This window comes from Physella acuta, unplaced genomic scaffold (assembly GCF_028476545.2).
Source record: "Physella acuta isolate Inbredline_101_S28 unplaced genomic scaffold, ASM2847654v3 ptg001425l, whole genome shotgun sequence".
NCBI lineage: Eukaryota > Metazoa > Mollusca > Gastropoda > Physidae > Physella > Physella acuta.
Window position 1 is genome coordinate 554140 of NW_026732940.1, and position 22859 is coordinate 576998.

At 35.1% G+C, this 22859-nt stretch overlaps 1 protein-coding gene across 4 annotated transcripts; it reads right to left on the minus strand.

Annotated features, from left to right (window-relative positions):
• Positions 1-1190: 1190 nt before the first annotated feature.
• On the minus strand, positions 1191-21916 carry LOC131927638 (uncharacterized). 4 transcript variants are annotated; one of them, XM_059283393.1, is made up of 8 exons: positions 21816-21894; positions 21051-21110; positions 10433-10510; positions 9782-9851; positions 6518-6547; positions 5747-6055; positions 3760-4059; positions 1191-3203 (listed from the first exon to the last, which is right to left on the minus strand). In XM_059283393.1, exons 4-8 carry the CDS (start codon positions 9822-9824, stop codon positions 3109-3111), a joined length of 777 nt encoding a protein of 258 aa, XP_059139376.1. In that variant the 5' UTR covers positions 9825-9851; positions 10433-10510; positions 21051-21110; positions 21816-21894; the 3' UTR covers positions 1191-3108. The 4 variants fall into 4 exon arrangements, with proteins under 4 accessions (XP_059139376.1, XP_059139379.1, XP_059139378.1 ...); XM_059283396.1 differs by lacking the exon at positions 10433-10510 and having other exon boundaries at positions 21051-21107; positions 21816-21916; XM_059283395.1 differs by lacking the exon at positions 10433-10510 and having other exon boundaries at positions 21816-21895.
• Between the last annotated feature and the right edge of the window lie 943 nt (positions 21917-22859).

Here is a 22859-nt window from a genome sequence, read left to right on the forward strand (position 1 = left end):
GTTTACGCTTGGGTGTATTTCGGTAAAGCAAATCTGTTCAATGGTTGTGCTGTCATGTGGATCGGTGTGGAATGAACATGTAAAACCCGCGCCCCCGCTTTTCGTCGTATCTTTTATGTAATGAGAAAGTGTACTTGGGCGTAAGTTGGGAGATTTAACGACCTATATATTGGTAGAGAATTCGGGAGAGATAAATACGTTGGGTGAAACCCGTCCAACCGCTTTTTGCAGCATAGCTATGTAAGTGGTAAAGATGTGAGATTCATTACAGGACAAAACGTTACAGATAAAGTTAGGAGAGATGAATAATATGTTGAATACACTTGTTCATTACAGGACAAAATGTTATAGATAAAATTAATAAAGATGAATATGTTGAATAAATTGTTTCAGAAAAGCTTACTTTATTTATTTTTTACGATTATCGGGTTTTTGTGTGGGGACCACACTCCACTATCATGTCTGAATTTGTGGCGTTACAGTTCCGCTTGACTGCAACACGAAAGTCTCGAGTTCCGACCACCGGCTTGATTCGGAGTCCGTATGATGCCCCTGAGTACGCCCAGTTTGGACGGGTACCCAACTCACGTTAGAGAAAGTGAAAGCGACAAGGCGTATCCCTCGCCACTCTATCATTGTAAATAGCGCGGTCAGAGATTAAGATGCACTCTACTTCATTTAGGGACTATATATCAGGAACGGGTTTTGCCTGAGTGGCTCCACTGGCTAACATACATTGTGTTTAACTGCATTCTTGTCTATTTCATTTTTTTCCCGACGTTACAGTATCAGGATGTATGTTTGCAATGTTTGATATTAATACGCGCTAGACCCTTCAGACCAAATAACACAAAACTTTTAAAATAGAACTAACTTAAACGTTAGCTTATTGTTAAAAAAACAACCAAAACTAAACTATTATGATATACTTGACTTCAAAGATTCTCTCTTTTAAGTATAATGAGCTTCTAGCTATGGAACCAGCAAGGGTTCACGTGGGAAATAAAAGTATATATTTTCTATATAAATTCCATTTCGTTCGGGGGGGGGGGGGGGAGGGTGGTAGACTTTCTTCGTATCTTCTAATATCTCATTAAAGTGAAAACAGAATAGTACACATGAAATGCAACTACTGTAGCAAACACTCTTTTATGTTACACACATTTTCAATAAAATTAGATACTTCAGACTAATTTATTGGTTTTTTTTTATTTATTTGGTAGCACTACAAATGTAGAGAACTCTGTTTTAACTGCTGCTGTCAATATTTTTACAGAGATTGCTGCCCTTGCATCGGTCGCTCTGAACACTACATTACTTATAGGTAATTAACACAAATTCAATTAAACACGTTTTAATAACAAGCTTTTATGTAATAATGCACTAAAAAGGAGAAAATAAATGATTTTCTATAAATATATAATAAAACATACTATTTAAATAAAGCGGGGGGCACTATATTATCTATTGTATACCTTTACTAACATTTAGAATGCAAGCGATTACACTCATTTTCTTACTTTTGTTTGAATATAAGTCGTTGAAAAGCCATTTTTAATTATTTTATTATTTCAAATATTTTTAAAAAAAAAAGCACTCGGCCCCTCCTTGAAGTAAACCGGAGTGGCCAGTGAAAGTAAACAAAATCACAACAATTGTTTTCCATGATAAAATACACAATAGCGGACAATGGGATATAGTCTTGTGGTTTATTAATATATTAAATGATATCACATCCCCAATCACCACCTATACTAATCCATTTATTTAAAAAGGGTTACCTTAAATTACTAGTACATTACATGTAATAATTTGTTTGCATATTTCTAGCCTAATAAAAGTAATTTGTACATATTTCACAAATGATGTTACGGGTCAGTTGTAGGTTATATAGAAATAGGATAGAATAATCTAGAATTAGGGGAGAGTGCGTGTGTGAGTTGAGTTTACCCTAGAGTATTGCTAACCCCGGTGTGTTTATGTATTGTTATCCCAAGGTCGAATGCGGTATAAAAGTTGGAGTGAATGGTTGTCAGGGTTAGTTGGTAGCGGTTAGGGCGAGGGCTACTCTGTTATGTGAAGAATTGAGTCCAAATAAAAGTATACTATATGTGTCACGAATAGTTGTTGAGTTGAATCGAACCCTGGCGTAACAAATGTTATATCAATATTCAATATTTGTAATAATATGCTTACTGGCAACAACCATTTGGAACCAGCTTTCCAAGACTATTGAGGTATATATAGATCCTCTCTCCCTGCTTTTTTTTTCTTTCTCTCTAATCCTCTCACTTCAAAAAGCTTTCAAAATGTTTCAATTTTTAAAAGGCTATAATTTTTATTTTATTAACTTCGCATCCTATAAAAATAATACATTTCTTCGCTGATGTTTCAAACCAAATCCGTTTTAAGATTGCTCAGAGATTTCCGTTGTAAATATCTATGTGAAGACCGGCCTCGTTCCAGGGAAACAAAAGTATATTCTTTATTTAATATTCTGAACACTGGTTTGTGTTTTTTAATTCTAGCATCAAGTGTTTTTTTTTTTAATTTAGTAGAGTGAATTGTTCATAATCGCAAAACGAAACATGGGGGATGGAATGGGGAGGGGTATAACATTGATTTATAAAATAATCTAAAACATATTTTGTTCAAACTCTTGTCTTATTGCTGTAAAATGTAAACGATATGAAGATACATTTTGCTCAAAAAACACATTTGATTTTAAGCATATTACCGACCAAAATATTGGGTAAAAATTACATGATAAGCGTTAAAATACAAAGGTTTCTGTAATTTAAAGCTTTTGATTACTAAAACTTGGAGTAAAATATTATTACTATATACCTTTACATAAGTAGCATTATACCATATGCATGCGTTGCTTATTGTCGATTACATGGACAATTTTATTAAATGTAAAAATATATTAAAATGTATTCTAATAGATCTGAAATTTTGTATGTGCGTACTCAATGTAGTAAAACAATAAATAAAAACACTACCGAAATAGTATTCTACAACTGGTGTTACAAAGGAATAATTCGATTATTTATTATGCAAGCAATTGTCTCCTAAGACATTTGATGTCCTGACCCCAGCTGTAGTTTAAAGTATGGCTGTCTTTGCCAGGATCACAAGTGCCAGCAATGAGATGTTCCAAACGATAGATGGGCCCAGACTTTGGTTTTTGGCATTGTTAACTGAAGTACGTAGAATAAAATAGATATACATAGTATATACGTGTTCAAGAAAACGAAAGCTAATTATGATAAAACTAAAATGTTTGTAGAATAAAAACTAAAATTGTTCTACCAGATATTTTTACTGGAGATTTCATGATAAAATGGCTTGATGAAACGACTTACGATAAAACACGTAACAAAAACACTTCAGGTAAAAACTGCTCAGGTATAAGTGTAAAATAAATGTGTATAAATGTGAAATAAAGGTTTTAAATGTAAAATAAAAGTGTATAAGTGTGAAAAAAAATGTATATAAATGTGAAATAAATGTTGTAAATGTAACATATTTGTGTATAAGTGTGAAATAAATGTGTATAAATGGGTATAGATGTGGAATAAATGTAATAATAAAGGTGTAGAATACGAAATAAATGTGTGTAAGTGAGAAATAAAAATGATTAAACGTGATATACGTGTGTAAAATGTGAAATAAATGTGTTGAATACGAATAAAATGTGTGTAGGTGTGTAATAAGTGTGTATAAATGTGAAATAAATGTGTATAGCTATGTTACCTGTGCTTAAGGTGAAGGACGTTGTCTTGTTGTATAAGGAAAAGTGAAAAGCAGAACAAACACATGGGATAATTTTTTGGTTGCCGTAGGTGAGGGTAAACATCCCGCTGTTTCCCAACACGGTGCTGGATTTATCACCACACACCAGGGTAACACTGAACACTTCTGGGTTACCACCTTCAACTGTACATTCAATGTTCACTTTAGTGTTGGATGTGTTGAGTTGTATCGTCTCACCAGCCGTCACGGTTTTGTTGTATACAACAACCACTGGGGGGAGGCTGGGAGGGTATGAAGGGCCTGGAAAACAAAACAAAAATGACACTATTTCAAATTTGTAAATTATTTGATGTTCGAAGCATTCTTTGTCATAGAAGGATGGTCGGGTGTGTTTTGCAGTGCTAGGAATAGAATTAGTCATATTCTAGTTATTTGATGTGGTCAGTAGAAAATAATTAGAATATATGTGTTAAATTAATCTAAACTTCTTATTCTTCTTCGTTCTTAATATTTAGTGTTGGGAGGGATCGAGCCTTATCTGCCAGAGGGTTTGACTTTTTTCGAATTTATCAACCATGAGCTTTGCCGACTCGACCATGCTTCCATCACAAGTAAGGATTATGTGTCAACTGGTTATGCGCCATTGAGGCCATTGACTCCGATTTCAGCCTGCTTTTCTTTTCGGATTTGCTTCCATAGCCTTTGACCGACCAAGAATAAACTACAAGGCAGCAGTTGATTTAGTTGTCTAACACAAGAGAGAAATTAGCCATTATCATTAGATCAAAATAACAAAATGGGACACAACAAACTAAATTTTACTGTATATGGTAATTTGAGTTGAGGTTACTGCATGAGTAAATATAAATTAATTGTTTTAATTCCACTTACAACATTTAAACACTTATATATTCAAACAGATGTTTTTCACATCGTAAAGACAATTGTCTAGGTAGAAATAGAGAGCCACAGTCCATATTTCAATATTATTTTTTTTACATATAACAACTATACTACCTAATCGAAATTTGTTAACTGTTTATTTTAAATTCAAATTTGAAGCGGTCGAAGAGCTGCAAAACTGCTGCTTTCATTTACCAAAGGTTGGTTTGCTCTATTTTTTAGAATAATTTTTTTTCAAATGTTTTCCTTCCACGTCTTAAAATAACTTTATAAACTGTCAGAAAATAAAGAGCGACATTATCTAATTAGTGACCTATTAAATTAAGGAGTCTGTCATATAAAATATATAAAAAATTCACTTTAAAATGTTTGGTTTAAAGAAATTTAAGCAATTAAATCTCAGTTTTAAAAAGCTTCAAATAAAAAGACTTCAGATAGAATGATTATATAAAGGAATATCTCACGGACAAAATGACTCAGGACAAAAAATCTATATATATAATTCTCTTCTGGGAGCCGTTAGAAAACAAGCTGTAAGCGCGCCACCCCCACCCCACCCCCACATGATCTGGTGAGCGGTGTTCACTCTGTTTACATTTTACAATCACAGAGACGGGTTTGGTGACGGCTATTAGGGGCAGATAATTTAGTTTGAAACGATTTTAAACTTAGAGGAGGTAACTAAGAGGAGGCTGCTTTCACGTGGGGGGGGGGGGGGTAGTGTTTTTAAGCAAATATTTTCAATGGCAGCATTGGTACTGTCGAATTCACAAATTATAAATTACTGAAAAGTAGAAAAAAACAACTAAATAGCGGCGTATGATACGCAGCGGGTCGGCTCGTAACAACTTAAGAAAGAAGATACCAGGTAAAACATACTGCAAGTAAAGTAAATCATGTGAAGCCTTCAGGTTCAATGACTTCATGTAAACAAGTTTAAGCTTTCAGGATAAAAGATTTGGAATAAAACGACAAGAGACAAACAGCTTACCACCTGAATTGAATGTGAAATGACTTCATGTAAACAAGTTTCATCTTTCAGGTCAAAAGTTAAAAATAAAAGGAAAACAATTAAACTACTTACCTGTAATGAAGGTGAATGAAGTCTTTTTGGAGTATAGTCCAGTCACGTGATCTGCAGAACATGTACATCTCACATTTCGAGAGCTGTTGCCAAACGTGAGAGTAAAGAATCCACTGTATCCGTTACTGGTCGTGGATGAACCATCACAAGTCAATGTGACATTGGTCACGGCTGGGCTACCACCTTCAACTGTACATGCAATGTCCACATCTCTAGTGGTGGTTGTGTTGACTTGTATCGTCTGACCATCCGTCACAGTTTTGTTGTATACAACAACCACTGGAGGGAGGTCGGGAGGGTATTGGGTAGCTGTAAAAACAAACACAAAATTGGCTAAGATTCATGTCATTCCGGATTCTTAAAAATACAGTGTTCATACGCAAGTCCGGGATTGTGCTGGCTACGCAATTATCTAAGTGCGGGAGGGCGCCTCGGTGCAGTTGATTCAAGTAGAAGCCTTACCCCTGTGCAGGACCCCCGAGCATCGAACCACAGATGCTAAGGCAGAGTAAATCGAGGCGTCCAACCACAAACTACAATAGTGGAGCCAACACTCTGTTATTTAGAAGTTTCTCCATAAACCTTCGCAGGGGGGCACTCAGCAGCTTACTAAATGTTTCATGGGGATAGGCTGAAATGTGTAATTATGCACAAAGAATACATTACTATGTACACTGCTGTGAGTGTTTTAAGTTAGATATAGGATACCAGGTTTGTTTTACTTTTATCTAGAATGTTGATGCAATGCGATAGAAAAAATTTTAAACTTACTTCCCGATTCCACAACAATTAACAGAAAACCTGGAAAAAATTGACAAAGAGAAATGTAGTTAAATTGAATGAATTGTTAGGCAAGAGAAGAATAAGATAACGCGGTTTTTCTTTCAATCCTAAACCCATCGAAAACATCTATTGCTCCCTCTTCCCTTTCGTGAGCTTAAGTTGTCGCTTAGTAGCTTTCTCTAATAAAACATCTTTATTATGTATCAAAGCTTAAATGGGTCAGTGGTAAGGCTACCACATATAGCCTTATATTGGAACCCTTTATATATGATTTGGATGGCATTTCTGACTTTTTCTTGGAAACCATGCCATAGTAAGATTTTTCAGTTGTAGATTTTGCCTACGGTATCAAAAGTCTGTTCAAAGTCAATGGATAATTGAGGGGGCTCTTTTACTTGTCGCAAGGTAAATGTATAGCTAATGCATGATTTGCCTTTCCTAAACCCAGATTGTACTTTCTGCATTTTTTGTCTGCAGCTCTGGAGATTCTGATTTATGGCAACTATAAAAGACAAACATTTTCTGTTCTCTCTATCCTATTATCTTTCCTTGTTTACTGTTTACATAAACACGATACAATTTGCGTTATATTTTTCTTTTGAGTGGAACCACGAGATGTCGAACTGAGAAGCATGGGATAGCATTATGTTCGATGTTTTACATATAATCAGTGGCGTCACAAGAGCGGATGTCACCCGATGCGTTATCTGAGAGTGTCATCACATCATCCTGTAACAATTTAGCATTTTCTGTTGTTACCCTTCATCGTTTATATTTTGTTTTATCTTAAATGAATAAACCATTATTTTCACAGTAGTTTATACGTTTTTTCGACCTGGTGTCACCCCCTAAATGATGTCAACCTTATGGAACTCATTCCTTTCCCATTCTTGTGATTCTACTGCATATATTAGAAGCACATATATATTTTTTTCGACCAGGGGTCTAATTTAAACTGTTAGCAATTAGACTAATTGAAAACACCCAATTGCCATAATTTTGCCATGAAATCAAAAGTGTCACTTCATTGTAAATTAACTTGCAGCAAAGTTCCACTTTATTTATACTTTGTTGTAAAATAAATACAGCTTTTCCCAATAAAGTAAGAATCATCAACAAATTGTCTTTATGTTCAATCTATGCATTTTATTCAATGAAAAGATTTATGTACAATGCAACTATTAACGAAAAATAAAGCGGGAGTGATCTCTCCTAAACTTTCTCGAATATTCTTATATGAATATGATGGCAACTCGGGATATAGACATGATTTTTAATCCATTTTAAATACTGAAACTTTTAAAAATAGAACGAAATCTCGTAGAAATAAACTGTGAGCGGTCTCCCTTAAACTTTCTCGAATATTCTTTTATAAAAAAACAGGGGATGGGAACTCGGGATATAGACATGAATTTTAATCCATTTTAAATACTTAAACTTTTAAAATAGAATCAAATCTCATAGAAAAAAGAATAGCACACCTGTGAACGCCAAGCCAAATAAAACGTGCATAATAGTGCGGAATATTATTAGAACTTTATAAATTTACATTCGTTTTTTGAGAAATCGGAAATAGCATAAATTAGTACTTCCGGTCATCGGAAAATACTCAAAATTTGACAAAAGGTAGAGAATTAGATCTTTTACTTACATGTGAAATTTCATTTATCTATCTGAAATAGTACTCAAGTTATAGGCTTTTTAAAAATTCAAAGTAGAAAAAGTACCACTTCCGGTTATCGGCAATCGCTCAAAAGTTGATCAGGATTTACGATTTTGATAAAATACTTGTATATGAAATTTCATCAACCTAGCTGTAACGGTACTCAAGTGTTTACACACACACACACACACACACACACACACACACACACACACACACACACACACACACACACACACACACACACACACACACACACACACACACACACAGACAACGGACATAATTGCAATGTACAGTTTTTACAACTCGATAACGCATAAAACGCCAAAAAATTTATATATTTGTATTTATAATTTTTGCCTTATTAAAATAAGTCCTCTATACTCAGGATGTGATGAAGGACTGAGGAGTAAAACAGTAAAAACTGTCAAAATTTCATGTTATTTTTGTGCACAATTACAATACTTTCTCTATACTTCGGATATACGAGAAAGTAAAAAGAATTGCAAACCAAGTGAACGCCTAATAAAAAGTGCATAATAGTGAGGAATATTATTAGTACTTTATACATTCACATGCGTTTTTTTTTTGAGAAATCGGAAAAAGCAAAACTTACTACTTCGGTAAACGGGAATGACTCAAAATTTAAAAGAAGGCAGAGAATTAGATCTTTTACTTACATGTGAAATTTCAATTATCTATCTGAAATAGTACTCAAGTTATAGGCTTTTGAAAAATTGAAAGTCTAAAAAATTTCACTTCCGGTTATCGGAGATCGCTCAAAAGTTGATACGAATCTACGATTTTGATATAAAACTTATATATGAAATTTCATCAACCTAGCTGAAACGGTACTCAAGTTATCGTGTTTACAGACACACAGACAGACAGACACACATACACACACACACACACACACAGACATACGGACAAGATTGCAAAACTGTGTTTTTCCGACTCAGGGAGGTGTAAAACGTCGAGATTTGCAAATATCTCGATTTTTTTTTCACGATTACAAGACTTTCTCTAATTTTGTACATACGAGAGAGTGTTAATGTTGACGCTACTGACTAAAAGCTCGAAAAGTCATACATTATAAAATGTAAATTATTTTTTCTTAAAAATGTGCTATATGATTCTCTGTGTACTGGTACTCCTAACTTTAATTGGTCTAGCCAGGAAATCTAGTAAAACTATTTATAGCCGGCATGCAACATACATTTCAGTTGTTTATTTGTTTTTGGTGTATGAAAAACAATCATTACTTGCAAAGCTTATGCAATCGTTATAGTTTAATATAAAAATTCTACAATTATCCATAAACAAGTATAAATAGGCAAGAAAAATAGGGTAGAGATTAAAGCTTTGAAAGTGGAGAAAGTTATTTTTGAACAGTAGTTTTTTTCTATTTGCTAGTAAAAGTTATTTTTTTTATCTTTTTAGTGTGTCGTGTAATTTGACATAATGATACTTCATCTGCAGTGCAATTTTACTGAGTATATTTTGATTTATTAAAGCAAAACACACAAATACAATGTTACAAATAAATTATCTAGGTAATACAACAAAACATGCTGTGCACTTACATGATAGTAGCAGTCTGAAGCACAAGACAGATTTCCCAGACATTTCCTTACGAATGGTTGCAGAAATTTACTTGAAAATTACAATAAAAAGAAATAAATCCAGCTGGAATGTGTATATATTCCTATATTATTGTTGTAGTTTTTTATATATAAGCAAATAGACGTTAATACTTTTCGTATTTATTCATAGAACATTTCGCGTCTTTTTCGCTGACCAACAGTAAATTTCGAAAACACGCTGAAATCATTATAAGTGATGTAAAATGTTTACTGACAAAAAAAATGTTGGACTCGATCGTACAAGTCCCATTATTTTTTATCAATTTGCGATATCAAGTCTAGATTATCTTTATAGCTATGTTATGCAGCAGAGGATAAGTGTAGCGAATTTTTGTTTTTTGCTTTATTTATTAAACACATTTTGTTTTGAAATTTCTTTTCCCGATAAAATAAGTAAGCAAAAATGTACGTAAAAACCTAATCGGCTGAATCGAATCACTCAAGTAACTTTTATACTAGATCAGTGTGTTAAACATTTGATTCACTAATACAATTTACTAAAATATTAACTATATTTAACTATCCTCTTTCCAATTCCACATACAATCTGCAATACTACATGAGACAACAATTTCTGAACAAGCTACTTACAAAAGCTTTATCCAGCAGTTACTGTCCCTGTCACAAGAGTCGATGCATTTGAGCCTTTGGAGGTCATTATATACCGTTCTGTAAAGTTCATGTTTCAAGCTAATGGAAACCGGATGTCTAACGCCACTCGGCAAAGCCCAAATACCATTAGAAGTTGTTATGGCGTTGGGAAAATTTCTACGACGCACTGATTTTAAAATGCATCCCAGTATGTAACAGATTGCTATTTTTAGAACACTGATTCTCAAATGGTTTTTTTTTTCAAATAAAACTAACTGTCGTAATAATATGCATATTAATTCTACATAAAATTATAATTTTAAAACGGCTACATAATATATTACTGCTGTGCTGATCTCTAGATTCAGACACACACACACACACATACATAAACACACACATTTTGTTTTGAATTTATTTGCCTGATAAAACACGTCGGCAAAAATGTATGTGTAGTCCTAGTTAGCTTATTTAAGAAAACTGTTGAGCTACCAATGCTTTCTTCAAGAAATTATATTTAGTTTTATATTCTTATTTTCAGTTCTTTTTGAAAGTTTTTTTATTATAAAAAAATTAAGTTTTATGTGTGTTTTTGTTTTTGCATGTGGGTTTGTGATATTCATGCAACTAAATTTTAACTCTCTTATAACGTTACCGGTGTTAATTGTGTCAAAGTATTGTAACCCAAACACACGAAGTCGCATTTCAAGGGTGTAACATAATAATTATTTTTAGATAATCACGTGATTTTATGTCGCACGGGGTTTCTCACTTTCAAAACATCCTGTGTACGTATAATTATCTAACGTAACCAAGCGCTAGTGTAGATCATGTTTACTTTGGTTGGTGATGTGACGCGTGAAGGACAAGAACTAAGGGAGACAAATATGTGTGTGGGAGACAAACTTGTGTGTAAGGGAGACAAACATGTGTGTGGGAGACAAACTTGTGTGTAAGGGGGACAAACCTGTATGTAAGGGAGTCAATCATGTGTGTGGGAGACAAACTTGTGTGTAAGGGAGACAAACTTGTGTGTAAGGGAGACAAACGTGTGTGTAAGGGAGAGAAACGTGTGTGGAGACAAACATGTGTGTGGGAGACAAACTTGTGTGTATGGGAGACAAACTTGTGTGTAAGGGAGAAAAACTTGTGTGTAAGGGAGACAAACTTGTGTGTAAGGGAGAAAAACATGTGTGTGGGAGACAAACTTGTGTGTAAGGGGGACAAACGGGTGTGTAAGGCAGAAAAACGTGTGTGAAAGGGAGAAAAACATGTGTGTAAGGGAGACAAACGTGTGTGTAAGGGAGAAAAACATGTGTGTAAGGGAGACAAACTTGTGTGTAAGGGGGACAAACGGGTGTGTAAGGGAGAAAAACGTGTGGGTAAGGGAGACTAAATGTTGCAATACACTGAGCAATATTTGAAGAAAAGCTGAGAATAAGCGAATTGATATAAGTAGTTAATATGTTGGTAAAAATAAGCGAGACACTAGCTTGTATAATAGAAACTTTTCAACCAGAATCTACTACGTGATAAAAGGGTGTGTGTAAAAGATGACACTAACATGGCGATATGAATATTAACAATAACATGAAAATCTTGGGTACCCTTGTAAAATATGCATGAAACTTAATTTTAAAACGTTAAATATATTGCTGATATGTAAATCTCTAGATGCAAAATACACACACACACACACACACACATATATATATATATATATGTTACGGTCAAAGCCCGAAGTCGGCCAATGCTAGGATTGGCCGGCCAATCCGCGCATTGGCCAATATCGCCTCCCATAGGTCGGTCAAAGTCCGAAACTTTGCTTGATTTCGGCCTTTGGCCGGCCAATCCACAGACTGGCCATTGTGGACCGGCCAAAGTCTGAAATAGCTCTTCATTTCGGCCTTTGGCCGGCCAGTCCGCGGACTGGCCATGGTGGACCGGCCAAAGTCTTATTTAGAAGATCATCTGGCTAGGGATGTTAACATCTGGAAAACGGATGCGTACATTGTCACCCACTTCACCATCTTTAAATTTTGAATTTGATGTTTTAAGCATCTTAGCACCTTGAATTTGCAAGCCAGGTAATGTTCCCTCCGTACCCTTCGTCTGCTTCATTGGGTATTCCACAAATAGCATTGACATCGTTGCCACAGGATCCACAAGAATGAGCTGCACTACAATGTTTTTCACAAACTATACAGAATCTGTTGGCCACATTATTGTCACGCAACTGGTCTGGGCGTTCCGCCACGTCAGTAGATGTGTTAGCTGAGGATGTCGTTGCATTTATGGCAACCTCCATTTCTTGTTCAATGTTCTTAAGAAGATCTTCCTCAGTAACTATTTTATCGAGAGCCCATATATGGAAATTAACATGGATTTATATTTTTTTCTTTTGACAGCCATCTGTTATGTCTGTCTCATGGTCTGACGGCCCTTTTGATCCATGTCGCCTTGCATATAGAATGCTATACAAACAAGAGCTAAACAATACGTTACTCTCAATGAAAACCCACCCAGAATAATGAAAATGCGATCACAACTTAGTCTAGATAGAACATTGGCCAGGACATCCCGGCCAAAGCGCGCATTGGCCGGCCAATGTACAAAATACGCTGTCAAGTTTAAGCACTTCGGACTTTGGCCAGTACGTCCCGGCCAGTGCGCGCATTGGCTGGCCAATGTACGAAATACGATCTTAGTTCTAAGTTCTTCGGGCTTTGGCCAAGAGAGCCGGCCAATCCGGGGTTTGGCCGCACTTCGGGCTTTGACCGTAACATATATATATATATATATATATATATATATATATATATATATATATATATATATATATATATATATATATATATATATATATATATATATATACATATATAAAGCAAAGTGGATTATGTCAGGCTACCTGTAAATCACATCATGAGTTTTGAAGTAAGTGACAACCGCTTTTTATTTATAGTTTTAGCTCTTTTGCTTATTCTATTTGTGTAACGAACCGTGTTATTGAGGAGTGGCAGGTGTAAGTTTTATAATGACATTATGTGTACTCGTTGCAAGTTTAAATATATTGGTGTATTAATACTAATATCAATAATATTCTATCTAGTAAGAGGTGCACTGGCTTAAGACATTGTACTTATATCACTTTCCATTGCAGTGTTCATATTTTGATATAGACTATATGATTGCACCATTTTATTTTATCAAAACTGTTTTTCATTTTGGATAAAATCTATGACTTTGTCAAGTCACCATAGATGTTATTGTTTTTTGAAGAAATGATAACACGCACGTTCCATTTATAGTCTGAGCAATACACGTTCGCCATGGGCGCTATACACGTCGTCTACTCAGACCTAGGAGTATAATGCTTCGTCACTCGTTTTCATCTCCAATTTCACCCTTCTGATTGTAAATGCTCAAAGGTTCGAAAACAAAATAAAAATGCTTCATCACACGAGTTTACAATGAAACTATGATGCCAAATATTTTTTATTAAAACAAAGTTATTGCGAACCACGAAATAGCAATTGCATTTTTGTGTGTTTTAAAGCAGCACATTAGTACTTCTATGGAACAAAAAAGTAATCTCTATGAACCGGGAAGTAAATTGTATGACAAATGCAATATAATAGACCTAGCCTTAGTATCACGGGTATACGTTTTCTACGCTTGATGGTTTTTTTTTATCAATGGATGAAGGGGGTACGGCGTGGTGGATATTTAGAACTTGAATCAAAACAGTCTAGGAAGTATAGTATCACAATGCCCTTCATATTATTGCATAAATGTTCAGTGAAGCAAATCCGTATGATGGGGAATTTTTAAAAAACTATATGTACGGCAGGGAAAATTATGATAGCTAAATATAGAATCAATCGCGTCATAGATACTTTTTCGTGCTATGGACTGATTCTTGGTCAATCCGGGAACAAGCGATACATGTGTGGGACGGCGTGGTCCAGTGGTAGAGCACTCAATGTAAACATTCACAAGCCACACTTAGGCTTACAGTTGTCATAATATCATAATATCATCAACCCAAAACTCATGCTTAAAAAAACGTACCATAAAGGGACGCACAACCATACCTAGAGATGTCATGTCGCATGTACACGCTATATGTTAGTACCTCTAATACGACACAATACCAGCCCTCCCTTACTCGCTTTCACCATCAACACGCCACAACATATTACATTGCCAACCGCCATACCCCATCTACACACAACCACATATCACATACTGCCAACCCCCTAACCCATCCACACACCACAAAATATTACACACTACCAACCCCTACTTTATCCACACACCACCACATATTACACCCTACCATCAACATATTACACACTGCTAACTATTCTCCTACCCCATCCACACAACACAACATATTACACATTGCCAAGCCCCCCCCCCTACCACACACACACCACCACATATTATACACTGCACACACCCCCTACCCCATCTACAGACAATAACATATTACACACTGCCAAACCCCTTACCCCATCCACACACCACAACATATTACACTGCCAACCGCCATACCCCATCTAGACACGACCTCATATTACATACTGCCAACCCCCTACCATATACACACATCACCACATATTATACACTGCCACCCCCTACCCCATTTACATACAATAACCTATCACACACTATAAACCCCGACCCACACACACAACTCAACATATTACACACTGCCAAACCCCTACCCCATACACACAAAAATATATTACAAACTGCCAAACCCCTTACCCCATCTACAGACAATAACAAATTACAAACTGCCAAAACACACCCCGTATTAAAAGTAACACACTCTACCACTTAGGAGAAGATTTATTCTTTAGATTAAATAATAAAAACGTATTTACTTTTTAATTTTTAATTACTTAAACTTTTAAAAATAGAATAGAATCTCGTAGAACAAAGAATTGTGCACCAAGTGAAAAGCAAACAATATGTGTATAATAGTGCGGAATATTTTAGTACTTTTACTTTCTAGTATACAGAGTATAGAGGAAGTATTGTAATCGTGCTAAAAAAATCACATGAAATTTTTACAGTTTTCATCGTTTTACACCTCAGTACTTCAGCATATACGGAGTATAGGAACTTATTAAAATCGGGCAAAATTAATAAATGCAGATTTATCAAAATTTTGGTGTTCTATGCGTTATCGAGTTGGAAAAACTGGGCTTTGCACTTCTGTCCGTATGTCTATGTGTGTAGGATCTATGTCTGTGAACACGATACCTGGAGTAACTTTACAGCTAGGTTGATGAAATTTCATTTACAAGTATTGTATCAAATTTGTAGTTCTGTGTCAAATTTTCAGCGATTTCCGATAACCGAAAACGGGACTTATTCTAATTTTTAGTTTTTCAAAAGCCTATAGCTAGAGTACTGTTTTAGCTAGGTAAACGAAATTTTATAAACAAGTAAAAGATCTAATTTCCAGCCTTCTTTTAAGTTTTGAGTAATTTCCGTTGACCGGAATTAGTTAATTACGCTATTTCCGATTTCTCAAAAAAAAAAAAACGCTTATGAATGTATAAAGTACTGATATTATTCCGCGCTATTATACTCGGATTTTTTTGGCGTTCACTTGGTGCGCAATTCTTTTTTCTACGAAACTATTTATAAAGTTGTGTGTGTGTAGGGGGGATATTGGCATGTGTGTGTTTGTGTCTGTCAACACAATAACTTGAGTGCCGTTACAGCTAGGTTGATAAAATTTCATATTTAAGTACTATATCAAATTTGTAGTTCTGTATCAACTCTTCAACCATTTCTTATAACCGTAATAGGGACTTATTCTAATTTTAGTTTTTAAAAAGCCTATAACTTGAGTACTGTTTCAGATCACATTATTCACTTACTTAATCCTCATCACTCCCTGTGGAGTATAGGGCAGCAACAAATCTCCGCCATTCCACTCTGTCCTGGGCGAGCCACTTTAGTTCATGCCAGGTCTTGCCAGTAGCCTGTACTTCTTCTTACATCTCTCTCCTCCATGTCCCCAGAGGTCTTCCTCTCTTTCTCTTTCCAGGTGGGTTCCACTTCAGCGCCATGTTGGGAGTCTTCTTTTGCTCATGCGTAGTACATGGCCCAGCCATCTCTATCTCCTCATTCGAACTTTAAAGAGAATGTCGTTTAATCCTGTCCTTCACCATATTTCCTTGTTTGGGACTTTGTCGTCCCAGTTTATTCTGAGGATGCGTAGGAGGGATCTTCTTTCAAGGCCTCTGAGTCGGCTCTCTCCTTTCTTGTTTAGTTTCCATGACTCTGCAGCATAGAGGAGTACATAACGTACAGTAGACTTGTAGATCCTTATTTTAGTTCTCTGCTGCAGTGAGGATGATTTCCAGATCTTAGCGAGTCTGTTGAAAGCTTGTGCTGCCATTGCTATTCTGGTGGCCATTTCTTTCTCCATGCTGCATTTGCTGATATATGGTTGCCGAGGTACTTAAAGTCTTCGACCTCTTCTATCTCTGCTCCATTCGCAAAGGTCTTGAGAGCACTTTTGTTTTTTTTTCATTAGCTTGGTTTGTCCGGAGTTTATCTTTAGCCCAAAGCTTTTAGCAATTTGCTCTATTTTTTGTGGTTTTTGCTTTGATGTCTTTTTGGGCACGTGAGAGTAAAGCCAAGTCATCAGCAAAGTCACAGTCTTCTAGGTGGTTGGTAAGTTCCCAAACAATTCCTCTTTGCTTATCCTCAGTGGCTCTTCTCATAATCCAGTCTATTACCACCAAAACGATGACAGGTGAGATGACACAGTTCTGTCTGACTCCTGTTTTTACCTTGAACCATTTTCATGTCGCGCACAACATTGGTTGTCATAGTACATGTCCTTAAATATATGTTTATGACTTTTCCTGGAAAGCCATATAGCTCTAGTGTTAGTAGTATCTTCCATAATGATGGATGGTGGATGCTATCAAATGCTTTCTCGAAATCTATGTAGTTAATGTAGAGAGACGAATTCCACTCCAGTGACTGTTCCAATGTAGTGCGCAAGACAAATATTTTGTCATTACATGACCTGTTGGCCCTGAAGCCAGCTTGTTCTTCACAAAGGATTCCATCAATTCCTTTCCTCATTCTTTGTGATAAGACTCTGCAGAAGATTTTTCCTGGTACTGACAGAAGATTAATGCCTCTCCAGTTCTTACAAACATTAAAGTCGCCCTTTATGTGTAATTTGATGATTCCCCGTTTCCAAGAATCTGGGACTTTTTCTTCATTCCATACTTTATTGAAGATCCCTGATAGAGTTTCTGCACCTATTTTTGGGTCTGCCTTTAGCATCTCCGCAGTGATTCTGTTCTCTCCTTTCACAGTGGGTGGGATGGCGTCTATAGAATAAAGATAATCTAACCGCAGCTAGGGTATTCTTTTTACAAAACAACAAGTGAAAAATGCAAGAATTTTTTTTTAACTATGAAAAATATTATGGTCGGCTGTGAGCCCCTATATGGCGTGCCCCACCCCCTCTAATTGCGTTGTCTAGCGCACTGTAGTTTCGTCCCTGGTTCCAACCCCTGGGCATATGAGACTTGATAGCTAGGGACAGCAACCCTTCTAGGAGAGAAAATTTCAAAATCAAACAACTGCTGCTGTGTATTTTGTTCTTGGATGGACAATGCAGAAAGAGAAGCTGAATAAAGTAGGAGTCAACGGCTTATATGCAGCATAACAATAACATGTTGACCAGTGTTTCTTCCTGACTTTTTTCTCCGGGTGGGGGGGGGGGCGCTCGATATTTTCGGGGGGGGGGGGGCGGTCAACATTTTTCGGGGACGACGACACTAGTAAAAGTATATGTTTACTATATAAATTCCATCTGGTTCGGGGGCGGGGGCGGCAGACTTTCTTCGGGGGGGGGGGGGGGGGCGAAGAGATGCCTGGAAGAAACTCTGATGTTGACACTTAATACTTTATTGTGTTGGAGGAAATTCCGTCCCATAGTACATTTAAGATGGAAGATGAAGAAATAGCATTGGCGTTATACAGATATTATGTTTACTGTACTTTAGTGTCAGATATATATATATAAAGCATAGCACAACTGTAATATTTGGTGGGTATAGCAATGATACAATAAACGGTTATTCATAAAACGGACAGGGATGAATGGGTGTTTAATATCATCAACCCGTCACTACTCTGACAGTTTATTTTTCTGCAAGTCTTTGTGCATAGGTTCGTAGACCCCATTCACCCCACTCCCCCAGCCATACAGCAAAAAGTAAGGGTTTAGTCTTGCTTGTCATTACAATACGTCATTCAACATACAAGAAGGCAGTCAATTCTTTTGTTCAAATTTAAATCATCTCTTCTAAAATAAGTTTGACAGAAATAAATTTTTAAAGGTTGCTTTTTGTAAAAATGTGTAAAACGTATTATTTGGGGTATTATTTCCTTTACTCTTAAGATATAGAAAAAATGTTGTTTGGAACTTAGGTAAATGAAAACGTTCGATTATGGTGAGGCTCCTTGATTTTTGTTCCGTTAGGGTTGGTTTTATTTTTCTGGGTATTCTAAGTATTTTGTGTACTTTCCCCATATAATCTTACATATTTACATCGAACATTGCATTTTTGTAGTTTTTCCCCTAAAGTTCTGTAATTATACACATTTACAGATCCTAACTGTTGTTGTATTTTTGGCGACGCATTTTCTAGTTTAAATGCTACCGTTAAAAACAAATTAAAAGTACTGTAAAGCCAGAAATGAGTCATACAATCAACCCAAAGTCTTCTACATTCTTTAGTATTTGCTCATGCTTTCGATAATATTACACTGATAGTAAATAATGCTTTTTTTTTAATTTACATAAATTAATTTTGTTGCTTGAGAGTAAAAATTAAATACATTTTCTTTTAGCAACTTTCATAAATATACTCAGGTAAATAACAACTGATCAACACCATTATCAATTATACTGGAACTTAATTTGATGCTTGGGTTTAATAATTTAAATGCATTAAGAAAAACGCTGAATCGCAACATACACATGAAAACGTTTATTCATTCAACGACGTTTTTCATTAATTTTTAATGTGAAAGTGAAATATTTTCGTTTTTAAATATCCTGTGTTATTTTTTTTTTACAAGCTTTTATTTAACTCACTTCCTCTGTCGTTAGTCGTCAGTCGACAGTCTGTCGTCAGTCTAGATCGAAACGCAGGGGTGAAAATTCAGGCAGTTCTACTTGACCGATACGATTCACAGTTGGCATGTGGGTCAAGACATGAAGACAATGCAATCTGAAACTAAATTTGACTTAATTGGATGCCTAATTAATTTTTACTTTCTCGTATATACGAAGTATAGAGAAAGTATTGTAATCGTGCAAAAAAAAAATCGAGATTTTTACAAATCTCGACGTTTTACACCTCACTGATACGGAAAAACATAATTTTGCAATCTTGTCCGTATGTCTGTGTGTCTGTGTGTGTGTGTGTGTCTGTCTGTCTGTCTGTCCGTGTGTAAACACGATTACTTGAGAACCGTTACAGCTAGGTTGATGAAATTTCATATATAAGTATTTTATCAAAATCGTAGATCCGTATCAACTTTTGAGCGATTTCCGATAACCGGAAGTGGTACTTTTCCTACTTTGAATTTTTCAAAAGCCTATAACTTGAGTACTATTTCAGATAGATAAATGAAATTTCACATGTAAGTAAAAGATTTAATTCTCTACCTTCTGTTAAATTTTGAGTAATTTCCGTTGACCGGAAGTAGTAATTTACGCTACTTCCGATTTCTCAAAAAACTAATGTAAATTTTTAAAGTACTAATAATATTGCGCACTATTATGCGCTTTTTTATTTGGCGTTCACTTGGTGTGCAATTAATTTGTCTACGAGATTTTATTCTATTTTTAAAACTTTAAGAATTTAAAATGGATTAAAAATCATGTCTATAGCCCGAGTTCCCATCCCCTGTTATTTTATGTAAGAATATTCGAGAAAGTTTAGGGGAGATCACTCCCGGTTTATTTATGAATAAATTAAAATTTGGACCGAATTAGTAGACATGTCTATCCAAACACACCACTCGCGTCATCACGTTTAATAGCTGCGCCATCAAGTTTAATAGCTGCGCCGTCACGTTCAATAGACGCGCAATGGTTTTTAGTCATGTAACACTATTGTCAATAAAACATGTACAGTACTGAAAAAAAATTCATCAAAAAACGTTTTTATTACAAGCTTTTATGTACTAATGCACTAAAAAGTAGAAAATAAATTATACACTACTATTTAAATTACTATAAAGAAAAGCGTGGGTCTCTTCTCAAATACTAGTAAAGGTATCCAATAGGTACTATTAAGTACTAAAGTGACCCACGCTTTTCTTTATAGTAATTTAAATAGTAGTGTATAATTTATTTTCTACTTTTTAGTGCATTAGTACATAAAAGCTTGTTATTTAGACGTTTTTTTATAAAAAAAAATTTAAGTTAGTCTTATATGTAATTCCTACAAATTATGTAGACATGCGAGACCGAGTGTTTAAATGTAACGAAGGCTACTGTAAAGATTGCTTATGAGGATAAAAGAACATAAACTAGTTTTGTACTTACATTATAGTACAAGTCCCAAACGCAAATCAAAGTTTCTAAACATTATCTAAAGAATAGCTGCTGAAATGTATTTGAAAATTAACAACAAGAAATTGGTTGGCTTGAGTAAACGTAAATAATGGTGACAGAAAATATGTTATCTCAAAATGTCCATGACAAATGATATCAGACTAAACTTATGTGAATAGACATGAGAAATTTGTGAATGGACATGAGAAATATGTGAATGGACATGAGAAATGTGTGAATGGACATGAGAAATATGTGAATAAACATGAGAAATATGTGAATGGACATGAGAAGTATGTGAATGGACATGGAAAATGTGCGAATGGACATGAGAAATATGTGAATAGACATGAGAAATATGTGAATGGACATGAGAAGTATATGAATGGACATGAGAAATGTGTGAATGGACATGTGAAATATGTGAATAGCCATGAGAAATATGTGAATAGACATGAGAAGTATGTGAATGGACATGGGAAATATGTGAATAGCCATGAGAAATATGTGAATATACATGAGAAGTATGTGAATGGACATGGGAAATATGTGAATGGACATCAACGTGGCATTAGCCAACATTGTAACAAAACAAATATATATAAATATTTTTTGTGTTTTTTTTTGTGAGCGGGTAATAGAAAATTTGCTGAGAAAATGTTGAAACTGTACGGAAAATTTCTAAACAATAAATTAACACAACAAAAGTTATATAAATGGACATCAATTAAAAAACTTAATTAAAATATGAGTTACCTTAATTAAACAATAAATTCTTAAAATATAAGTAAACCTAGAAAGACTAAGTAGATATTCACAAGGTAACACTACGTGCATGTACTTTATATAACAGCTTTCGCCTATATCGCAAGCTTAAGTAGAAATAGACTTAGCCCCTTAACGCCGACAGTCGCGTTTTCGCGACATACTGATTTAGCGCATAGCATTTGCGCATAGGTACATTTATCCTACTGCTGCCGGTCGTTGTGTATTGGGTAGATCTAGACGGTTGTATCGGTACCAACGGTCAAGTTGTCAAGTCGAAATTTATGACCTCACACTCTTTTGACTCACGCGCATCGTAATGTTTTTGACTTAGTGTTTTCAGCTTACTTACATTGATTATTATTACTAAATAGGTCATCCGTTTATGCTACAAAAATACTAATAGCTATATTATTCACTCTTTTATGTATATAAACAGTATAAATCACATATGAGAATAATTTTGGAAGTTATCTGCTAATTACGGTTTGTTGCGTTTTCGCGACATCCGGCAATAAGACATAAAATGGAACTTGGGTGCCAAGCAGGTATAACGAAATACGATGCAGAGAGATTACATAAATTATATTCAGCAAGAACAAACTACTGTTGGTTTAATAGTCGAAATAAAACAAGTCTCGATATTTTACACATCTCTGATTAGAAAAAAATTAATTTTGAAATTTCTTTTTCTATGTCTCGATAGCTGTGTCCGTTTGTCTATCTTTGAATATGATAACTTGACTATCGATTGCTTTATGTTGATGAAATTCCATATGTAAGTATTATAACCAATTTTTAGTTCGGTATCAACTTTCAAACACTTCCTGAAAAGCGGAAGTGGTACTTACGTTACTTCTGGTCTCTCAAAAGCCTTTCCAAAACATTTCCTAGAAAATAGGTAGTACTTGTCGTTAAGTGAATAGGCTTGAAACGTCTCTGTAATCATATTATTTTTTTTTAAATCTTTAGTAAAATATGGCAAGCGATTAAATTATAGTTACATTTTTTAAAAAATTTAAGCCGTTAGGGAAA